Source organism: Geotrypetes seraphini, chromosome 12, assembly GCF_902459505.1.
Source record: "Geotrypetes seraphini chromosome 12, aGeoSer1.1, whole genome shotgun sequence".
Lineage (NCBI taxonomy): Eukaryota > Metazoa > Chordata > Amphibia > Gymnophiona > Dermophiidae > Geotrypetes > Geotrypetes seraphini.
The window spans coordinates 60,158,265-60,181,653 of record NC_047095.1 but is presented as its reverse complement, the minus strand read 5'-3'; the positions used below and the strand labels follow the sequence as shown (position 1 = coordinate 60,181,653).

At 41.0% G+C, this 23,389-nt stretch overlaps 1 protein-coding gene across 3 annotated transcripts in view; it reads right to left on the bottom strand.

Moving 5' to 3' along the window:
* Positions 1-23,389, bottom strand: part of EPS15 (epidermal growth factor receptor pathway substrate 15) — a 312,116-nt gene that overhangs the window by 28,770 nt on the left and 259,957 nt on the right. For all 3 annotated transcript variants that reach the window (XM_033915879.1, XM_033915877.1, XM_033915878.1), the window contains exons 22-24: positions 17,569-17,648; positions 16,689-16,851; positions 5,525-5,712 (exon numbers count right to left, since the gene is read on the bottom strand). In XM_033915879.1, coding sequence (XP_033771770.1) covers positions 5,525-5,712; positions 16,689-16,851; positions 17,569-17,648 — 431 coding nt within the window. The remainder of the gene's footprint in view (positions 1-5,524; positions 5,713-16,688; positions 16,852-17,568; positions 17,649-23,389) is intronic.

Sequence of the window (23,389 nt, the reverse complement as noted above, 5' to 3'; positions counted from 1 at the left end):
TGGTGCCCTGCTGCTGAGTTGAAGCAGAAGGGAGAACCAAGGTTGTCTGGGCCACCAAGGAGCTATCAGAATCATGGTGGCTTGGTCTGATTTCAATTTGACCAGAGTCTTTTGAATGAGAGGAAATGGAGGAAACGCATACAGAAATCAATTCCTCCAATCCAGCAGAAAGGCATCTGCCTCGAGGCGATGAGGAGTGTAGATCCTGGAGCAAAACTGAGGCAGTTTGAAGTTGTGGGGAGCTGCAAAGAGGTCTATCTGAGGCGTCCCCCATTGTGCAAAGATCTGATGAAGGGGGTTGGAATGGAGAGTCCATTCGTGAGGCTGGAGGAGTCGACTTAAGTTGTCTGCCAAGACATTGTCCTTCCCCTGAATGTAGACAGCTTTGAGGAAGGCATTGTGGCGAACTGCCCAATCCCAGACTCTGAGAGCTTCCTGGCAGAGGGAGGCCGATCCTGTGCCCCCCTGCTTGTTTACATAATACATGGCGACCTGGTTGTCTGTGCGGATGAGGACCACCATGTCGTGAAGCAGATGTTGAAAAGCTTGGAGAGCATAGAAGATTGCTCTGAGCTCCAGAAGATTGATCTGATGTATGCGGTCCGCACTGGTCCAGAATCCCTGAGTGCGAAGCCAATCCAGATGAGCCCCCCAGGCATAGGCCGAGGAATCGGTTGTGAGAACCTTCTGATGAGGAGGAGTGTGAAACAGCAAACCTCTGGATAGATTCGAAGAGGTCATCCACCAAAGTAGAGACAGCCGAAGAGCAGGAGTGACTATGATGTGTCGAGTCAACGGGTCTGACACTTGAGTCCAGTGAGAAGCTAGGGTCCACTGAGGAATTCTGAGATGGAGCCTGGCAAAGGGTGTCACATGAACTGTAGAGGCCATGTGGCCCAGGAGGACCATCATGTGTCTCGCTGAGATGGACTGGCGAGAAGATATAGACTGGCAGAGTTGAAGAAGAGCATCCATGCGCTGAGGAGGAAGGAATGCTCGAAGCTGAATGGTGTCCAGTACCGCCCCGATGAAGGGAAGGGACTGGGTAGGCTGCAGATGGGATTTGGGGAAGTTGATCTCGAAGCCCAAGCTCTGCAGGAAGCAGATCGTGGTCAAGGTCGCCGAAATGACCTCTGGAGCAGGGGGGGGGGCCTTGATGAGCCAGTCGTCGAGGTAGGGAAATACCTGAAGACCCCTGTTCCGGAGTGCAGCGGCCACCACCACCAGACACTTCGTGAAGACTCTGGGAGACGAGGACAGGCCGAAAGGAAGCACTCGATACTGCAGATGTAGATGTCCCACCCGAAATCTGAGGAACTGGCGGGAGGCCGGATGAATGGGAATGTGAGTGTAGGCCTCCTTGAGATCCAGAGAGCATAACCAGTCGTTCCGCTCGAGGAGAGGGTAGAGAGAAGCAAGGGTCAACATGCGAAACCTCTCCTTTACTAAAAACTTGTTGAGGACTCGAAGGTCCAGGATGGGTCGTAGGTCGCCCGTCTTCTTCGGGACGAGGAAGTACCGGGAGTAAAAACCCCAGTTGTGCTGGTCCACCGGGACCGGCTCGACGGCCCGAAGCCGAAGCAAAGCCTGAGCCTCCTGAAGGAGAAGGGCAGTCTGCGTTAAGTTGGAAGGATACTCTCTTGGAGGGTGGTCCGGGGGGACCCGATAGAAATGAAGAGAGTATCCTTCTCTTACGATGGAAAGGACCCAGAGGTCGGTGGTAATAGCCTCCCATTGGTGGTAAAAATGATGGAGGCGACCCCCGATGGGAAAAATAGGGGGATGCAGAACGAAGTCGGTTATGCTCCCTGGAAGAGAGTCAAAAAGGCTGAGTAGCCTTCGGTGCAGCCGGCGGCTGAGGTTTCTGCTGAGCCTTCTGGGGAGGCTGTCTCTTCGCCGGTTGTCTCGCAGCAGGAGTCTGACGAGGGGTGTAGCGCCGCTGATAAATCAAAGGCGGTCTAGAAGGTCGAGACTGCTGAGGCTTGGGCTTAGGCCGAAGGATAGATTGAAAAGACTTTTCATGATCCGAAAGTTTCTTGGTAACAGTCTCAATAGACTCGTCGAATAAATCAGCGCCCGCACAAGGCACATTGGCAAGTTTGTCTTGGAGGTTCGGATCCATGTCAATTGTCCGAAGCCATGCCAATCGACGCATGGCCACGGAACAGGCGGCAGCACGTGCCAAGAGCTCGAAGGCATCGTACGAGGACTGCATCAGCTGAAGACGTAGCTGGGAAAGGGAGGCTACCACTTCCTCGAACTCGAATCGAGCCTGAGCATCAATGTAAGGAGTAAACTTGCGGAGCACCGGCAAGAAGAACTCCAAATATGAAGAAAAAAAGAAATTATAATTGAGCACTCGAGACGCCATCATAGAATTCTGGTAGATTCTCCTACCGAACTTATCCATCGTTCTCCCCTCTCGTCCCGGTGGTACAGAGGCATAGACCTGGGAGGGATGAGAACGCTTGAGAGAGGACTCGACAAGCAGGGATTGGTGAGAGAGTTGAGCGCCCTCAAACCCCTTATGATGAACAATGTGGTATCTTGCATCCAATTTGCTCGGGACCGCAGGGATGGAGTACGGCGTCTCGAAACATCGCATGAATGTTTGATCCAGTAATTTATGCAGAGGAAGTCGAAGAGACTCCGCAGGAGGATTAGGCAAGTGCATGGTGTCGAGATACTCCTTAGAATACCGAGACCCAGTGTCCAAAGTCAAATCCAAGTCATCCGCCATTTGCCGGAGGAAGGAAGAAAAAGACAACTGATCCGCCAGTACCGGCCTCCGAGACGGACTGGAGGAAGTAGAAGCCTCAGGATCCAGGGAGACTTGGGAGCGACAAGGAGAATAAGAGGTAGATGGCTCCTCGTACTCCGGCCCCTCCTGGGGAGATAAATCCGATGAGGAGTACCCCAGACGTGGCAGCTTCTTCTGTGGCGAAACCTCCGAGTGGTGCGAGGAGTGCCGAGAGGAGTGTCTGGATCGATGTCCCTCCCGGTGCCGGGAGGGAGAGCGAGAACGTCTATACTTCGCATGGTCCCCCGAAGCTTCCAGTGAATGTATGGGACTGGAAGCGGTAGAGCGAAGGGGCGGAATGGAGGCTGCCTCCCGTGTTGCAGCCCAGGCCTGGTATGGAGTGCGGAAGAACTCTTCCTGTGATTTACTATGCCCAGGACTTCAATCATCAGTCGGGGGAACGGCACCGTGATGGCGCGGAGGCGTAATGGGCTCTAAAGGAGGCATATCGCTAAAGGAAGCCCGCCTCGAGGGACCAGCCGCCCTTCGCCGCTCCTCCTCGTCAAGCAACGAGATCGATCGATGAGGAGGAGGGGGAGGGGGCGGTCCGCCCCCTGGGACTGGGATGTCACCCTGGATGGAGGCGATTAATCTGGGCCCCATAGTCTGCATGAGCTCAACAAACTGAGATTCCAGCAGGGACCGCAGCGAAGCCGATATGGAGGGATCCGCACCGAAAGGGGGTCCTCCAGCACGGTCTTCGCGCTCCTTCGTGGTCGAGTGCTTCTGCTTGGCAGCTTTCGGCACTTTAATGACCACAGGTGGAATAGTGGAAGGCGGTACCTGAGCCGAGGAGACGGGGACAGGCACCGACGTCGAACTCGTGGCCGAAGTCGGGGTAAACGAAGCCGGCTTCAAAAGGCCCGGAGTCGCAGGAGCAGTCGCTGGTTTCGCATGGACAGGCGAAGCGGCCGATGAAGTCTAAGCCGAAGGTTCTTTAGCAGCTTCCATCTTGAAAATCGACTCCCACAACAGGCAGCGCCGCTTAAACGCTCGTGCTGTTAGAGTGGAACAAGGCCGGCACGATTTCGGGATATGGTCTGGACCAAGACACTGCAGGCAACGTCGATGCGGGTCCGTCAGCGAAATCGCGCGCTGGCACTTGCTACACTTTTTAAAACCGGTGATTGGCCGGGACATAGGCCGAAAAAGCTCGGCCGCTAGATCGAAGGAGCTGGGCCTGAGCCACGTGGCCAACCCGGCCGACTCGCCGGAAGAAAAAATTGTTTGTTTTTTTTTTAAAAAAAGAAAGAAAACACACGAAAAGAGGAAAAGAAATCCAAAATCGCGGAATTAGAAGGCAATAAAACGGGAATTCAGTCAGCGCAGAATTGAAGTAAAACTTCTCAGCTCCGCGGAAAGAAAAGAACTGAGGAGACATGCCCGGTCCATCGGGCGGGAAGGCACTGGCGCATGCGCGGTGCGGGCTTCTCGAAACTTCTAAGTTTCTTCAAGCAAGACATGCTTGTGAGACGTCCGTATTGGGGCTCTGTCGGATGACATCACCCACTAGTGAGAATACCTGCCTGCTTGTCCTGGGATAACTGTTTTTTTAACGTGCATTAGAACGTATACAGATAATCTATACATATGTTAATTTGTAGGTTGTGTGTTAAACTATTTTGTATTTACTACATTTTTTTAAAGCATCTTAATAAGCTGAATGGGCAATAGCAAATGTACATCCCTAGTCTTCACTTAGGAAAAATAATGGCCAAAATGCTATACTGAGAAATATACCTCCCAAAGGAGGGGCTCATTTTGCTGGTGCCTATAGTTGGCACTGATCAGTCAGAGCTCCTTTTTGAGTGCTCATGTAGTCAAATGAGTCCTGGAGTGTGTGATTTAACAGGCAGCTTGTAAGGCATGAATAACCAAGCCCTACTTTGTGCAGTACAGATACACACAACTCCTCTTCATCTTCCATCTCCTGAGCTTCATCTGAGTCTTCCCATGCTCTCGTAGGGTTCTTCAGGGCTTCCCTAGCTTTTCCTTTGATCATATTAATCCTCTTTATGTCCATGGAGTTTATGTCACACATTTTTGTTAATGTAGGTGTGTCTTGGATTTGAAAGGGTTGGGGAACACTGCTCTAGGAAAGTACAAATGGCTACAGGAAGCTTCAAACTCAGGAGAATCACACATTCACAAGGGTCAACAAACTACTATCTTCTTTATCTGCTCCCACACCAATAGTTTTTTTTATGAACAGAAGGATGGCAAGCAATTAAGATCTGAATGCTTAGCTCCTTCTAAATAACACAATGGATACCCTTTTAATGGACAAGCAGAGTCTGAAGAGCAGTGCTTGGTGCCCTTCTATTCATGAGTCCATTCTAATACTGTGAGAAAAATGCACTGCTTTTACCAATTCCAGAATGTTTAAGACACACGTAGGAACTATGCATTATGCTGACCACACTATGCCTTGAATTCCCAATCTGATTTTTTTAACCTTAAAACATAGATTAGCAGCCTGAATCACTGAAGCTGCTACTGAAAGTTCAGATTTGTAGAAATTATGAAACACTTCTCAAAATAAATGCTTGCTATTTGTATAGTAAAACAATACCCGCCACAAAACAGCAGCAATACACCATATGTAAACATTCTTCCCATAAATAATAATGTGCAGAAAACTGCTTTTCTCTTTCTATTTGGGGGCTTTGAGAAAGATGATATGAATTTTGCATCTTATTTTTTCCAAAGACAGTTTGTACTTACAGAACTGAAGTTAGCAAAATTCCCTGATTCAACATCCTCTTTACTGGAAGGTGTGGGGGCAAAGGGATCAGAAAACAGATCTGCTTCAGCTTCTATGTGAACACTACTGCTCAGAAAGACAGCCTGAAAGGGATCACTCCTTTTAGAAGAATCAGACGATTCAAGCTTGTTGATTGTAGGTCGCTTTCCTAAAGAAAATGGCAAAATAAGTTTAACATGCAAAAGAGATTAAATTAAAAATAGAAATGCATATCAATTTTAACAAAATAGCAAAGATACTTTTAGCAAGTGCTCTCCGAGGACAGCAAGCATATGTGAGAGATGTCATCCACAGATGCCAAGTACAATTTCACTTTAAATTTTTCAGACGGTGCCCTTCTCCCGGAGGAGGTTGTGACGGAGACCACCATTCTGGGTTTCAAGGGCAAGTTGGATGCACACCTTCTTGCAAATCACATTGATGGATACAGGTAAACAGGTCTTCATCGGGGAACACCTGGCTTGGCCTCCACGTGTGCGGGTCACCGGACTGGATGAACCAAAGGTCTGATTCGGTGAAGGCGTTTCTTATGTTTCTTATTAATAAAATACCGCATGCAGAGTTGAATGCCTTTCGCCTGACAATGGCTCATGGGACCATCAGTTCAGTAACAAAGCTAAGAAGACAACTAAGGGAGGTGGGTGGGTTGTAAGAATAAATGCCTGTTGTTCTAGCACAGTTACTTACTATCAGAGGACAGCAGGCAGATATTCTCACATGTAGGTGACATCATCCAAGGAGCTCGGTACAAAAGTGTACTGTCACTTAAAGTCTTGAGACTGTCCATACCGCGCATGTGCTGGTGCCTTCCCGCCTGACGTCACCTAATGCGACCATCAGTTCAGTAAAAAAAAAAAAAAAAAAAAGGCTAAGAAGTCAACTAGGGGAGGTGGAAGGGTTATGAGAATATCTGCCTGCTGTCCTCAGATAACATCTGTTATAGCAGCGGTCTCAAACACGCGGCCCGCAGGCCACATGTGGCCCCTCCAGGGACTATTTTGCGGCCCACGATCTGTCCTCGCCTAAAGCAGGGGTCCCCAATCTGGCTGGCCCGGAAATTCCTCCCCGACGATAGAATTGACGTCGGGTAGCGTGAATTGGTCAGCCCCGCGCTGGGGAAGATAAGCAGGGAGAGTTATGACCTCAGCGCTGGCCTGTTCCCCGATTGTGGCGGTAGCGGCCTGTTACTTGATTGCGGCGGTGGTGGCCTGTTCCCCAATGGTGGTGGCTTGGGGGAGGGCAGGGAGAAGTAAAGAAAGAAAGGGAGGACAGGGAGACAGAAAGAAAGAAGGGAAACGGGACACAGACAGAAAGAGGCATGGAGAGAGAAAGACAGAAAGAAAGAAAGGGCGGGCATGGAGAAAGAAAAAAAGAAAGAAAGGGGGCACGGAGAGAGAGAGAAAGACAGACATAGAAAGAATGGGGGCATGGATAGAGAAAGAAAGAAGGGGGCAGGGTGAAAAAAATAAAAAGTTGGGGAAGGGAAGGAGACAGATGCCAGACCAGGGGAAAGGAAGGAAGGAGGGAGGGAGAGAAAGGAAAGAAAGAGATGTCAGACCATGGAAATAGGGACAGAAGAAGAGAGATAGAACGGAAGGTAAGACATGGAAACGTAGATTTTGAAAAGAAAGCAGAAAAATTGAATATTAAGTTAATGCCAAAGATGGATGCAAGGCAGAAAGTGAAGACGGAGAGAAAACCAGTCAAAGGACAAGAAGGCCCTGGAAACATAGCTAAATGCACAGAAAAATAAAGTCACCAGGTAGGGTAAATGATTTTATTTTCAATATAGTGATTGAAATGTGTCAGTTTTGAGAAAGGAAAGATATTAAACTTTAAATGTGAGGAAAAAATAGGGTACTTGGAAGGCCACAGAAAAAATAGTTAATGACAATTTTGCATAAGGTAAAACTCTAGCGTTTATAAATCTTTCCTTTAACTGTTAAAGGAAAGATTTATCAACTATAACGAGTTTTACCTCATGCAAAGTTGTCATTTCTTTAATAAGACATTAACTATTTTTTCTGTGGCCCTCCAAGTACCGACAAATCCAAAATGTGGCCCCGCAAAGGGTTTGAGTTTGAGACCACTGTGTTATAGGTACGTAAATGTGCTTTAACCTAGAAAAAGCAGGCAGCATATTCCCACATGTGGGACTCCCTAGAACTGCTTGGCCGAACCGATTATCCCATCTGGAATGATTTTCCAAACAGTAGTGGGATGTGAATGTATGCATGGAGGACCATGTAGCTCAGTGGTCTCAAACTTAAACCCTTTGCAGGGCCACATTTTGGATTTGGAAAACGCTAAAAATGGTGAAATTAGGGTTTTACAGGTTGGGGGGGGGACCAGGGCATGCAGGGAAACCCCCCAAAACCCCAATTTTAAGACCCCCCAAAATCGGCAAACTCTGTGACACTCAGACACCACAGAGACTTGTGCTGCAATGCAAGTCTATGGCAGCCTGCAACAGCCTTCCCTCTACCCCTTTGCAGACGAACAAGAGCGGTGAGAGCGGACAGCCTTGTCGCGTCCCTCTCGCGATGTGGAAAAAGTCAGTGTAGTACCGATTAATCCAAAGGCAAGCCCTCGGGGAAGCATTAAAAGCCTGTACCCAACTACTGAAAGAACCCGACAGTCCCATATGATCCATAACTTCCCACAAAAACCCCCAGGAGACCCTGTCAAAAGCCTTTTCGGCATCAATCATCATCAACACCGCCTTATTTGACCCACGCTGAGCTGCCCACAAAAGATGCAAAGTACGTCAAATGTTATCACTCACTTGACTTCGTTGAATAAACCCTGATTGATCCAAATGGATCAGATTCAGAAGAACCCTCCCCAACTGCAATGCCAGCACCTTAGCAATAATCTTGGCATCCAAATTTGAGAGAGAAATTGGCCGATAAGACCCACAAGCTTGAGGATCTTGTCCCGGTTTCAACAAAACTGCCAACCCCGCTTTTCCCATGGCCAGAAACACTGCAATGATCCGGCAGGCCCAGCTCCCCGAGCCGGAATTTTTCTCAGGTGCTGATCAGGAACCAAGTTGCAGCCCAGGTCTTTTAGCACCATCCATGCATCTGCCACCGTGTCCACTTTGCGTGTCTTCCCATTGATGATTAATAAAAGGCCAAAAGGGAACAGCCACCTGTAGCGATGCCCCTCCGCTCTCAATAGCTGAGTCATCTCATGAAACAATTTCCGTTTCTGGAGCGTTGCCGTAGGAAGGTCTTGATAAACTCCAACTGTTATATTCTGCCAGTTAAAGGAAGTATTGCGCCTTGCAGCCTGCAAGATCCATTCCTTGATCAAATAGTTACCAAAGCAGGCTATGATATCCCGGTTGCTCCCTGCTATAGCCGGGATATCAAACTGCGATGGGCTCAATGCAAAACAATCTTTGAGGACTCAACTGGCTCATCTGCACCCAGCAACTAAGTACAAATCTCTTGAACCACTTGCCTGGAATCTTTATATCAATCAGTATCAGGGATTCCCTTAAACCGCAACTTATTACACCTTGATCGGTTCTCCAAGTCCTCTATTTGTTTTTGCAGGTCTTCTTTTTTTTTTTTTATAATTCTTTATTCATTTTCATATTTTACATGAAGTGTACAAAATATTGAGTTACAACTAATGAATACACAATATCACTTTTATATCTATTACATAATATTCTGAACAAATTTTTTTATCCCCTCTCCCACCCCCCACCCTTCAAGTACTTTTCAATCACCTTATACATATTGTATACCATATTATAACATGTTATGTAAAATTATTTTCACTACCCCCCTCCATGTGTGCCATAAATAAGACAAGAAAAAGAAGAAAAGAAGAAGAAAAATCCTACTATTCATTCAGTACAATACTTTGTCAATGGCCCCCATATTTTTATAAATTTAGGATATGTCCCTCTTTGTATTGCTATTACTCTTTCCATTTTGAATATATGACAAATTGTATTCCACCAAAATGTATAATTAAGGTTACTATGATTCTTCCAGTTATTGGTTATATGCTGAATGGCAACCCCTGTCATGACTAGTAAAAGCTTGTTATTTTCTGGTGAAATTTGACTTTTTTTTCTCATCATCATTCCAAATAACACTGTATCATATGATATTGCTACATGATTTTCCATCAATTTATTAATTTGTGGCCAAATTGCATTCCAAAAACTTTTAATGTAAGGACAATGATACAGTAAATGATCCAACGTCCCAGGTTCCAGATTACAGTGCCAGCATTTATTGGACTTAGAACTATCTAATTTTTGCAAACGTGTAGGGGTCCAAAAAGCTCTATGTAATAAAAATAACCAAGTTTGTCTCATAGATGCTGACACTGTACATCTCATTCTCCAAGACCAAATTAGTGGCCATTGAGATGCAGTAATTTGATGCTTAATCTCAATGCTCCAAATGTCTCTTAGACCATTTTTTGGTTTTTTATTCAAATATCCAGATATTAATTTATACCACAATGCGGCTTGATGCCCTAGGAAGTCTGCTTTGAAGCATAAGAACTCTAAACTATATTGATTATTCAATGTTTTCCATTCAGGGAACCCAACCTGAATGGCCTGCTTCAATTGCAACCATTTAAAACTTTGTTTTTTACTAAGACCAAATCTATGTTGCAATTGTGAAAATTCTAGCAGTTTACCTTCCGAAATAACATCATTCAGAGATCTAATGCCTGCAATAATCCAGTCCTTCCAAAGGATTTGAGCTCCGCCAATTTTAATCTTGGAGTTTATCCATAAAGATTGATTAGTTGACTTGTTTATTGGGACAAGTGTTAATTTACTAATAAACCTCAACGTTTTCCAAGTATCCATTAATATCTTATTTTCTCTGTATCTTCTAGGCATGTTGATACTTGGAAGATGAACTAAATTTAGGGGAAACATAAGGCGCCATTCCAAATATAACCAATCCGGTGCATTATCTATCAGTTCTGGGAGGATCCAATACATACCCTGACGTAAAATATAGGCTTGATGGTACCTATAAAAATTTGGAAAATTTACCCCTCCCTCCTTAATTGATTTTTGCAAAGATACCAAAGCTATTCTATGCGTTTTACCAAGCCAAAGAAATTTCGTTAAAATGCTATTAAGCTTTTTATAAAAGGACCCCTGAAAATAAATAGGTATCATACTCATTTGGTAGCAAACCACAGGCAAGATCATCATTTTAATAGTTTGAACTCTCCCCCACCAAGAAAGATGTAACGGATTCCATTGCTCACATAACTCTGTAACTCTTTTCAATACAAATTTTTCATTTTCTTTTACTGTATCTTCAATTGTATTTTCAACTTGAATGCCAAGATATTTAAATCCTTCTTCTTTCCATATGAACGGAAAAGCGTCAAATAATCCTTTTACACAATGAACATTTAAAGGTATAAGTTCAGACTTACTCTAATTAATTTTATAACCTGAAAATTTGTCAAACATATCAATTAATTCCAATAGACAAGATAAGGTAGACTCTGGATTCCTCAAATAAAGTAAAATATCATCCGCATAAGCCGAAATTTTATATTCCATATCAGAATATGGAATACTCTGTATCCCCCTTGCTTGCTGTATTGCTAACAATAAGGGTTCTAATACAACATCAAATAACAAAGGAGATAAAGGACAACCTTGTCTAACTCCCCTCTGCAATTGAAAACCATCAGATATCATATTATTAATATTTAATCTTGCAATCGGGAAGCTATACAATGTTTTTACCATTTGTATAAATCCAGAACCTATACCAAACCATTCTAAAGCCTGATACATAAAATTCCATTCTACCCTATCAAACGCTTTTTCTGCATCCAAGGAAACTGTAAAAGCCGGTTCATCCATTTTTTTTGATAAATTTAACATATGAAACAATAATCTAGAGTTATTAGAGGAATGTCTTTTAGCAACGAAACCCGTCTGATGCGTGTCTATAATATGTGGGAGAGCTTTGGCTAATCTCAAAGCCAAAATTTTCGCCAAAAGTTTATTATCCACATTTATTAAAGATATAGGCCTATAGTTTGAAACCAAAGTAGGATCTTTATTTGGCTTAGACAAAACAATTACTATTGATTCAGCCATAGTACCTTTAATATCACCTTTTTATAAGTTGTGTCTGATATAAATTTAGTAAATATGGGGAAAGGACATTTTGAAATGTTTTATAAAATTCTACTGTATAACCATCACCTCCTGGAGCAGATCCAACTCTAAGAGATCTCAACTCTGTTTCTAATTCTTTTAATGATATAGGTTCATCTAAACTCCGTTTTATATGATCAGGAACCTTAGGTCCAATAATTAAATCTAAAAAATTTTTACCATCTTTTTGCCTCTCCAAATAAGGCTCGGAAGAATACAGGTCCTTATAAAATTTTAGAAATTGCTTTAAAATTATATCCGTTTGATTGGTTATTATACCATTATCATCTTTTATCCCATTAATGTTAGTTCTTCTTTTTTTTGCTTTAAGATAATTTGCCAATAATCTTCCCGCCTTATTAGAGTTTCCATAATACATTGTCTGTTTGGAAAACAAGTCTCTTCTTATCATTTTTGAAGCTAATTCGTTATATGTACCTTTTGCTTTCAAAAGAGCTTGTAATACATCATGTTCCCATTTTCTTACCAATTTAGTTTCTAGTATTTTAATTTCTTTTTCTAACTCTATATACTGTTTTTTAATCTGTTTCCTAACAAAAGCCGAATATGATATAATATGACCTCTCATAGTCGCTTTAAAAGAGTCCCATACATTTTCAATAGATGTATCTTCCACTAAATTAATTTGAAAGATATCACTAATTTGTGTTTTAAAATTTTCCAAAAATTTTTCATCCACAAGCAATGCATTATCAAATCTCCAAAGAGGTCTTCTATTTTCTAATTGATCTAATTGTAAATCTATCCATACTCCCGCATGATCCGAAATGATAATGGGATCAATGGAAGCCTTAATCACTTGCTGCACCTTATGTGATGAAATAAAAATATAATCTATTCTTGAAAATGATTTATGAACCTGTGAACAAAATGAAAATTCCTGATCATTAAAATGAAGAATACGCCATATATCCTTCAAATCACATGATTGAACCAAATTATCTAAACCTAAAGATTTTATACTTTTACCTGGTTTTTTATCCATTAATGGATCCATTACAGCATTAAAATCTCCAGCCACCACTAAATTAGAAGCAGCCAGTGGTAACAACATACTCTGCAATTTTTTAAAGAATTCTGATTGATTCGAATTAGGGGCATATATATTGAACAACGTCAGGGCATTATTTCCCATACTTATATCAACATGTAGCCATCTTCCATGTGGGTCCGAATTTACTATCTTAAAATTGGCCATACACTTTTTATTTATAAGAACTGCTACTCCTGCTTTTTTACCCTCTGCTGGAGCAAAAAAACATTCTTTCACCCACCCACCCGTTAGTTTCTGTGATTCCTTTATATTAAGATGGGTCTCCTGCAGACAATAAACATCCGCGTTTTGCTTCTTTAAAAATGATAATACCTTTTTCCTTTTGATTACATGATTCAGGCCATTGACATTAATAGAAAATATCTTAAAAGACATAATATATTTTATACTCCTTATCATAATCTTCCTCTTCCCTTCTTCCATAACTAAGATCTAAAAAACTTCTCCCCATGGCACACATTCTTACCTCCAAATTACCCAATCCCTTATTAATCTTTTCCTTAATCATCCTAGTAATATCTTTAATACCCACCTTCTTCCCCCCCCCCCCAATATAATGACTGCTTAAGGACATACATTGGACAGTAATCCCAACTTCCCCCCTCCCCCCCAGGCAACCAATATTTATTAATAACCCCTTTATTGAGACAAACTCACTACCTCTCCACAATATATCTAATTATATCTCTCTTCTAATCATAAAACCTTTTTTCTTTTTTTTCCATTTTAAAGTAATTAATTTCTCTATCTATTATTTAACATTTAGTCACATAACCATATTTATTTCCTAACATTCCATTAATGCATTTTTATCATTTCACCAATCTCTAATTCATTCCCCCAACATTTTATTTCATTCAAGAAAATTCTATCATAGTCATATATTTAATAAAAAGTATCATTTTCCTATATCTTATATTATCTAATCCATCTTCTCCTATCCTCCTTTAAATATCTATCAGCAAATATCCATCTCTTCATATATTTCTGTTAAAAAAAAAATTAAATTTTATAAGTTTTTATCCCCTATTTGTATTTAAACATTTGTATTTCATTTTCAAAATAATTTTTTCCCCCCCTTTTTATATTTCCTCTTCTCCAAATTAAATCCAATCTTTTTAAAACTATATTATCACAACATCAATCTTTACATTCCTTCAGCTACCAATAAATTCTTATGTATCTTTCTTTTATATTATTCATTTTCCTTTCCTTTACTTGCATTTAAATATCATATAACTTGTCCTTTCTATCATTAGTACATTCTGCAATCTTTTCCTTATTGTCCTTTCATTCTTTACTTTCTCCTTTTCTGACTTTTTAAATAAACTGAACTTTCATATTTATTTCTTATCTCCATCCATCCACCCTTAAAGACTTTTGACTGCCAATTGTCATTCATTTTTTTTTTAATAATATCCTTTTAGTCTATCAGTCCTGCTTTCTTCTTCTTCACATCTATTTATTTTTCTATTCAGTCTTCACTTTTCCTTTTGTGTTAATTTGTCCAGTCCTTTAATCCTTCTTGTTCATTCTTTACTCCAACCATCCATCTTTCAGTCTCCTAAAAGTTCAGTCTAATAACTTCACTTTAATGTCTTTCCAGTCTATCCTTCTTTCTACTTTCTTCTTTACATTCTTTTATTTTCTTTTTCACTTGTCCATTTTTATTTCCTGTTCTTTGTTGCATATTCTTCTTTTTCCAACAAACAAAAGTCCCATAGTTCTTTATATTTAATTTTTTATTCAATATCCACCAATCCAGTCTTAATATTTATCCCTTCATTTCAACACCCATTGTGCTAAAATGACATAGGTTCTGATTTTGAAAGAAAGGTCTTTAGTTTTTCCGGATCAACAAAATACAAAGATTTATCCCCACAAGATACCCTCATTTTTGCTGGGTAATATAACCCATACTTATATCCTTTTTCCTTTAATTGAGATCTCAGATCAAGGAATTTCTTCCTAATATTTGCTGTATTTTTAGCAAAGTCTGGTAAAAACCATATTTTGGATCCTTTATAGTTTAAGTTTTTATCTTTTTTGGCAGCATTTAAAATTTCTATTGCTTGCTGGTATCTTAACATCTTGAATATTAATGGTCTTGGTCTCCCTTGATTTTCCAGACTCTTTATTGGAATCCTGTGTGCCCGTTCTATTTCCAAAGGCTGTTTGAAATCCAACTGCAATAATCTAGGAATTAAATTTTCTAAAAACTGTATTGCATTTTTCCCTTCCAAATTTTCCTGTATTCCAAAAAGTTTTATATTCTTTCTTCTTCCACGGTTTTCGTAATCTTCCAGCTGACTTTTCAATTGAATTATTTCCAAACTGTCATTTTTGCATCTTTTTCCTTCACATTCTAAGCTCTCCATTTTAACTTCTAACTCTGTTGTTCTTTTATTAGCTACTTCCATTTGTCTGTGTATATTCAGGATTTCTTCCTTCAGTTCTGCCATATTACTCACAGTCTCTGTCAGCATTTGTTTGATTTGCCTCAGTTCCCCCATAACTTCAGCTTTGCTTAACTCCTCTGATACATCAGCAGGAAGCGGAACCTTACTCGGGGTAATTTGATCCTGCTTCTGCCTTTTCACAGCCCCTCTGTTTTCACTCTTACTCTGTCGGGTGCTCGCCATGCTCCCGCTGTCCTCTCCAATGTTTTCAGCCGAAAACAGTTTAAAAGGAAATCTTTATTTATTCAACGGTTGCCCAGGTAAGAGGAGCGCTGCGATCACACGACCATTTTGTGTGCGCGCTAAGCCACGCCCCCTCTTTTTGCAGGTCTTCTAATTGGGCAGCTGCCGTTTCAGCATTGGTAGTGGTTTCTTGCAGTGCCGCAGCCATATGCTCAATGCCATCTTCAGAGGCCACCATGCGGCCTCCCAGCTCCTCTACCTCTATCTGAAGCTCAGCAAGAGTTGCCTTGACATTGGTCCACACTACAACTATTTCTTCTTTTAGTTCCCGAAACCAACGTTCCACAGTATCTTGTCAGCTCTGTGCCCTCCATCACAGGAATGGTTGGAGTCTTTTCGGGAGCCACCAGTCTGCTGCGCCATTTTCCCTGACCCCACCAGTGATCCTCTGACGTGCGATCTGGTTTTGACGCTCTCTGCTCCAGAGAATTGGAATTTTTTTAGTTTCTTCTTACTCGCCATGCACTGCCCAAGCCGGCAGGTACAAATTCGCAGTTTAACTCACAGTCGGAAGATTTTCAGCTTAGTTTACAATCAAGCCCCAATGAAGCTCAAAAGTCAAGCTGCCATTCTTCAGATTAACGCCACTTCCTCCTTCTATAATATATGTGTTATGCATTTGCCGTACTAAATGTACTTTTGATATAGGTATCTTAAAATGCTCAAACCATGTTGCTACAACCCTAACAGTTAAAATAGCAGATAACAGAGAACGTTTCCAAGTTGAGACTGGCCCATTTTAGTTAGATACACATATACTTAAATTCTTATATGCTCTTCTCTAGCAGTGTTCAAGGCCCAGTTAAAAGTCCACCTCTTTGAGACAGCTTTCAACTCCTAACTCCTCTCATCTTGGGTTTTGCATCCCCAACCCTATATACACTATATGTCATGCCTGTCTGTCCAAGTTAGATTGTAAGCTCTTCCGAGCAGGTACAGTCTATTAAATGTCAAAATGTACAGCGCTGCATATACCTTTCAGTTTGATAAATAGTAGCAGTAGTAATATATGCAAGCGACATTATTTCCTCCTCTTCTGTGTCTTTTACTTGACTTCTGGATCATATTCTTTCCATTTCCCTTCATGAGAGAACTTTCATAAAAGTGCCCTATGTAAATGGCAATGACAGTCTTCATAAAGTAACACCCATAAGTATCTAAAGTGCTCTTACCAGGTGTAGTTGGACAATGCCTTGTTGGTGTTCCAGTTTTTGGTGGCAATGCAGGAGGAATCTCTTCCGTTTTGGCTGGTTCCTCTTCAAATACCTTTTTACTACTAAACTCATTGTTGATAGATTCTGTTGTAGTTGAAGCAAATTGATCTACAGTGCTGCCCTGTTATTACAAAAGATAATGTATTTACTGTTACACTTATTGTAAGTTTTTAAAAGAATAAAGAATTGGAAAAAAAAACCAAAAGTTAAAAATATACTGAACAAAAAATAAGTTTCTGATGAATACAAGATTTGGGTTTCATTGTGCAATGCATCTTTGTCACAACAGCATTTAGGTGTGAGGATTTATACCAGTCTCGGGTATAAGTGGTTGTGCCTAAACCTAAGTGTGTAGATGTGAACATAAACTAGTATTTTCTAATGGTAATTATGCACATAATTGCTGTTATAGGATTTGCACTTAGGCCTGGATGCAGGAGGGAGCCCAACCCCTTCTACCGACCCCCCACCCCTTCCGGAAGATCGCCAGCAGGAGGGTGCCCAATTCCTCCTGCCAGACTCCACCCTTCCCAGAAGATCACCGGCAGGAGGGTGCTCAATCCCTCCTGCCGGATCCCCCCCAACAAACCCCACCTCCCCGGACCACCCGACGGAACCCCCAAACCTCCCCTCCCCGGAACCCCCCTGGGCTCACCTTGAAAGGTTACCGGGGCTGGGTCTTCTCACCGTCTGGCCCATCTCCATCCAAATGATACGGGCCCGCCCCTCTCCAGTCCATCCCCACAAGCCTAAGTCCTGATTGGCACAAGCGTCTAAAGCCCCTCCTATGGGCAGGGCCTTAGGTACATAAGCATGTATATAAATCACTGCAGTTTACCTTTGACAATACACTGAAGTCAGCGAAACCACTTCCGAATGAATCACTTCCAAAGACGGTAGCAAATGGATCGTCAGTCTCTAAAATGAGCAAATGGAAGGGAACAAACACTCAGATTTAGCAGAAAAACAATAAAGCAGTTAGGTTTTGCCCAAGGGAACATTTTCTAGTTCTTATATTATTTTTTTTAATGTGTTTAAACAATTCATAAAGAAACCAGAGTGTGAACAGGTTTAAAATTTCCATATTCTTTGTTTTGAGACTGGAACTAGTTTATAGTCAGGATACAAAGTGGAGAAAGGGAATGGGACTTGTATACTGTCTTTTTGTGGTTATACATGCAAAGTGGTGAACAATGGAGGATTAAGTGACTTGCCCAGTGTCACAAGGAGCAGTGCTGGGATTCAATCCCACAATCTCAGGGTGCTGAGGCAGCAACTCTACCACTAGGCCACTCCTCACCTATTTCTGCCCATTTTCTCAGCTTTTAGATAATTAAATGTAAAAGTACTGCAGCTTTAAAAGTTCTTTAAACAGAATTTCATAGGGTAAATTTTGAATATGTATTTGTGGTATTATAAGGGCAATTTTATAATTTAGGAGTGCAAATTATGTAAAGGTTTACAATAAAGGCCACCAGCACTGCTATCCAATACTCCAACTCCCCCCCACCACACTGGCACTCCTTTCCTCCACTGCGAACCCACCACCAAGACCACTGGCGCTGCTTTTCTCCCCTCATTGATCGGCACTATGGTTACCATGTGCCAGTGCTGAAAAAGCCTGCCCCCAAAGTTCTAAGCTGGCTCTGTGGGGCCTTGGGCATCTGCACATGCTCAAGGCCTTCTGGCTCCCACCCTCTCAAGAGATTCTAGCAGCGCCAGTGGCTTCAGGGGAGAGTTTGGAGTGTTGTGTAGTAGTGATGGTGGCCTTGGTGGGGGGGGGGAATCTGGAATTGGAGGACAGCAGTAACAGTTATTCCTATTTTTATATGTAACTCTCTTATCTGGCATCCACCAATTCCCATGGGTGCCAGATAACAGAGAGTCTTCTGTACATAACATTTATATATGCACATTTACCATGCAAAACTAACAGGATGCCAATGCATTATTTTACAAATATTTGCTTAACTTATAAAGCGTATAACCATTCAATACCCGCTATTATTAAAGCTCTAACGAATTAATTTTCAAACATTTATTAATTTAATATATACTTTTTTGTAATAAATTATATATCACAATACAATATAACACATTATATCAATCACCCAACATTTATCAATGAAACCCTCCCTTTCCTTCCAATTCCCTGAAAGTTGAATTGATTGTGGTTGCTTTTGAAGAGGAACATGGACAGAACATTGAATTTGGAAAAGTATCCATAAACTACAATTGATATTGGAAGACTGTGGTTTAACAACAAGGCAAATTTTGCACCAAAGTTTTTTTAGGAGGATTTGAACAACGAATGAATGAATAAACTTTTTGAGGGGACTGAAAGGAAAGGGAGGGTTTCATTGATAAATGTTGGGTGATTGATATAATGGGCTTTTACTATGGTGTGCTAGCGTTTTTAGCGCGCACTACAATGCCGCGCACACTAACCACGCACCAAAAACTAACGCCAGCTCAATGGAGGCGTTAGCATCTAGCGTGCGCTAAAACCGCTAGCGCAGCTTAGTAAAAGGAGCTCAATATGTTATATTGTATTGTGATATAATTTCTTACAAAAAAGTATATATTAAATTAATAAATGTTTGAAAATTAGAGCTTTAATAATAGCGGGTATTGAATGGTTATATGTTAGATATAGATAACTCTATTTATATATTATAATTAGCTCCATTTTAGGTGATTGGTGTATAAACAGACAAAGCACGAGTAGAATTTAGGCTGGGCTTCCACTTATGTCAGTGGTCTTCATTAATTTTAAGCTGGGGCCACTTTGGAAATGCTCGTAACCTTAACGATGCACCCTAATGAAGTTTGAAGGTGGGCTGGTGGGGATGGATATCATTGATACATAATGTTCAGCGTTATTTTGTCCCCATATGGCAAGATATTTGGAGGCATTCCTTCAGCTCATTAGAATTCAAACACAGTCCTTTTTGTCTATTGAGAAATGCCTTGTCCTTTAAGCATGCGACTCTTCCCACATCTACTTTCCCCTTTCTGCCTTGAGCCTGGTGGGGAGAGAGACAGAGTAGCCGAAAAACCCCCACATAGACAATGGGGGCTGCCATTATCCCCCAAGTCTTGCATTGAAGAACACTAATGCATACAACTTACAAAACACTTTAAGTTATGCACATTCCCGTCACATTTAGCAAAAATCTATTTTATTGTGAACCAAACTGCAAAGAACAAAATATAGCAACAATACAAATTAAAAACACAGAGCGCACATATGGGTCAGTTTTAATACAAGTAACCAAGAGAAGACCCCCAAAGTCATCCCAAGACTGCCTCCCCATCCCATTTACTGCGAGAATAGTCAAAGTGTTGTGACTCAAACACTCCTACTATGTGAAAGGAAAAAAAAAAAAAAAATCATCCCCTAGCCCCCCCCCCCCCCCCATCCCAACTAAATCTAGTGATTATTACCACTGAAGGTGTCTATCATGTTCACGGTAGGTTCGCAAAGCCATTCAAAATGTGGCTTCGGGCTCTTGGAGCTAAAGTTTGAATATAATAATAACAGTTTATATACTGCAATACTGTGAAGTTCTATGCGGTTTACAAAAGATTCAAAGAAGAATACAAATTGATTGAACTTAAAAGAGGTGAAAGATAGTAGTTAATAGGTCAAGAGAACTGTTATTGAGGAGAAAGAGATGTACAGGTCAGCTGTCTAGATAGTTCAGGAACAGATGTGTTTTTAGGCGCTTCCTGAATTCCTCATAAGTAGCGAGCGAAAGCAATTGTTCTAGATCTTTACCCCCATAATGCTGCCTAATGTGAAAGAAGGTGATCATGGTGTTTTTTCCATTTACATCCTCTAACTGGGCGGGAAACAAAGTTCGAATGTGAGCTTCTCTTGTGTCTGTTGGCTGAGAAGGAGAAAAGGTCAGTTATGTATTTAGGGGCTAGTCCGTATAGTACTTTAAAGCAGAGGCAGGCGAACTTAAACTTTATGCGTGCTTCCATCGGTAGCCAGTGCAACTGTCGGTAGTTGGGTGTCACGTGATCAAATTTCTTTAACCCAAAGATTAGTCTGACCGCTGCATTTTGCATCAATTGTAAACGTCGCATATTCTTTTGGGAAATTGCTAAATAGGCGATATTACAGTAATCAAGTTGACTTAGTACGAGGGATTGTACCAGATTCTGAATGCTGATGTATCAAAATATGATTTAATGGATCTAAGTTTCCAGAAAGTGAAAAAACCCTTTCTGATTAAGGAGTCCACCTGGTCTTTCATGGTTAGGCATTGATCCAGGGTTACACCCAGTATCTTCATGGAAGACTGAATAGGGTAAGCAACAAAAAATTTCATTTTTTTTGAATTAAGTTTGAGCTTGAAGTCAGTCATCCATTCCTCCATCAAATGTATAGCTTCAGATGCTTTGGGAATAGTTTCAGAGATAGAGTTAGCAAATGGGATGATGATTGTAAAGTCATCTGCGTAACTGAATTATTTTATCCCTAGCTGTGTTAATTGCACGCCCAGTGAGGACATGTAGACATTGAAAAGCAATGGGGATAGCGGTGACTCTTGCAGCACACCGGATGGATTGCTCCACAGGTTTTGGAGAGATCATAATTGAAACGTACCTGATAGGTACGGGACATAAGGAAGCCACAAAACCAGTTCAACACCTCATCCCTGATACCAAAAGCGTCTAGGTATTGTAGCATTTTCCCATGGTCTACCAGATCAAAGGCAGAGCTCATATCAAATTGCATGATCAGGGCATTGAGGCCCTTGCTAAACAATAGACGCAGATTATCTAAGATAACCACAAATACTGTCTCCATACTGAATAAAAGTCTAAAACTGGATTGGGTTTCATGTAGGAGAGAGAACTGATTAAGATATTCCATCAACTGGGTGTGTACCAATCCTTCCATGATTTTTACAATAAATGGAATGGATGCTACTGGTCTATAGTTGGTTACTAGAGCTCATGATTCTTTACTATTTTTAGGATTGTGGTTATTATTATGTGACCATTATTAGTGAGAAACTTCCCATTTTTTAGGTTATGGGCTAAGTAGTGCAGCAACGATAGTTTAAATTCTAATGGCGCCGCTTTCATAATTTCCGGGGGACATGAGTCCAGAACCGCAATATGATTTAGAGTATTTGTTATATAGTTATTCCATTCTAAGTCTTGAAAGGAACTCCAGATCATATCTGCTGGTATTTCATTTCCTTGTATGTTAGCTATTTGATGATCGCTAGGGTCCTTTGTTGAACAGTTGTTTCTTAGGTTTTTAATTTTTAAATCGAAATGTAGTGCTAAATCATTCGCAGAGGGTAACTTAATGTTGTATACTGGTAGAGTGTAGCGAGTGGTGTCAAATAAATTTGTGATCAAGTTAAACAGCTCTTTTGTATTGATTCCTTGTGAACCGTTGCAAGATAAGTTGATTTTAATGGAGTAGAATGCTTTACGTTTGTCTTTTAATCAGTTGTTTGTTAGCTCTCCATTTGTTGCGGTTTGCCAATTCTCCTGTTTTTTTCCAAATTCTTTCCAGTTGTCTAGCTAGTTGTTTCGTTTTTAGAAGTTCGGTGTCAAACCATTTGTTATATTTATTTGCACTATATATTTGCAATATACTTATCCCACTTATCACACTGCCTCAAAGTACCTAAATAGGGGTGAATTGCCTATATATTTACCTGTAGAATAGCTTTTAGTAATTTTAAAAGCAATGAAGATTACAAACAAATTGCAAAGCAAAGTCCCATCAGTAGGGTCACCATTAGAAACAAATGTAATTGAGTTGTTTTACTGAATATTTTATTTTTAGGAGACATCCAACGGATGGGCAGACTAGATGGGCCATTTGGCCTTTATCTGACATCATGTTTCTATGTGGGATAGGCACGTGGGATTTCTTAGAGAGAGGAAGAGATAATGACTACTGCGGATAGGCAGACTAAATGGGCCATTTGGCCTTTATCTGTCATCATGTTTCTATGTTTCAATTTAAGAGCTGGTTAAGTTGAGATGAAAAAACACAAGTATAAAAACCAGAAGGCAATTAGATCAAAAAATTGTCAAAACGCAAAGAAAACAATCTGAAACTATAATCACATTACTATCCATATATAGCTGGATGAGAGCAGATATGTGAATATCATATGGGGAAGCTCCATGGATTTTCATAATGGCGACAACATCTGAATGATCACAGTAAGCAAGGTTTCTGGAAGCATTAAGTACATTTATGACAGATGTATGGCAAATATAAATGAAGATGTTAACTCCAGTTCTTTTTTACATAAAACATGCAGGTTTAAAGAAAACATTTTTAAAAAATGAAGGAGTTGGGCTCACATCCTTGAAGAAGCATGAAATGTTATCCTTTAAAACAATGGTCCTATGGGAGGGGAGGGTGGTAATTTTATATATTACAAGATAAAATAGAATGGTTGTCAAGTGATGTGTTTAACTGTATTGTTTTAATGTTTGTACACTTGATGCAAGATTGAAAATGAATAAAGAATAAAAAAAATAAAACAATGGTCCTATGGAGTCTAAAGTTAAGTTTTCCTACCTCTATATAGGCAGTTTTTGTACCCAGCACAGATTTTATGACAAGAAAAATTTGGAAATGGAATCAAGATTTAAATTGCACCTATTAG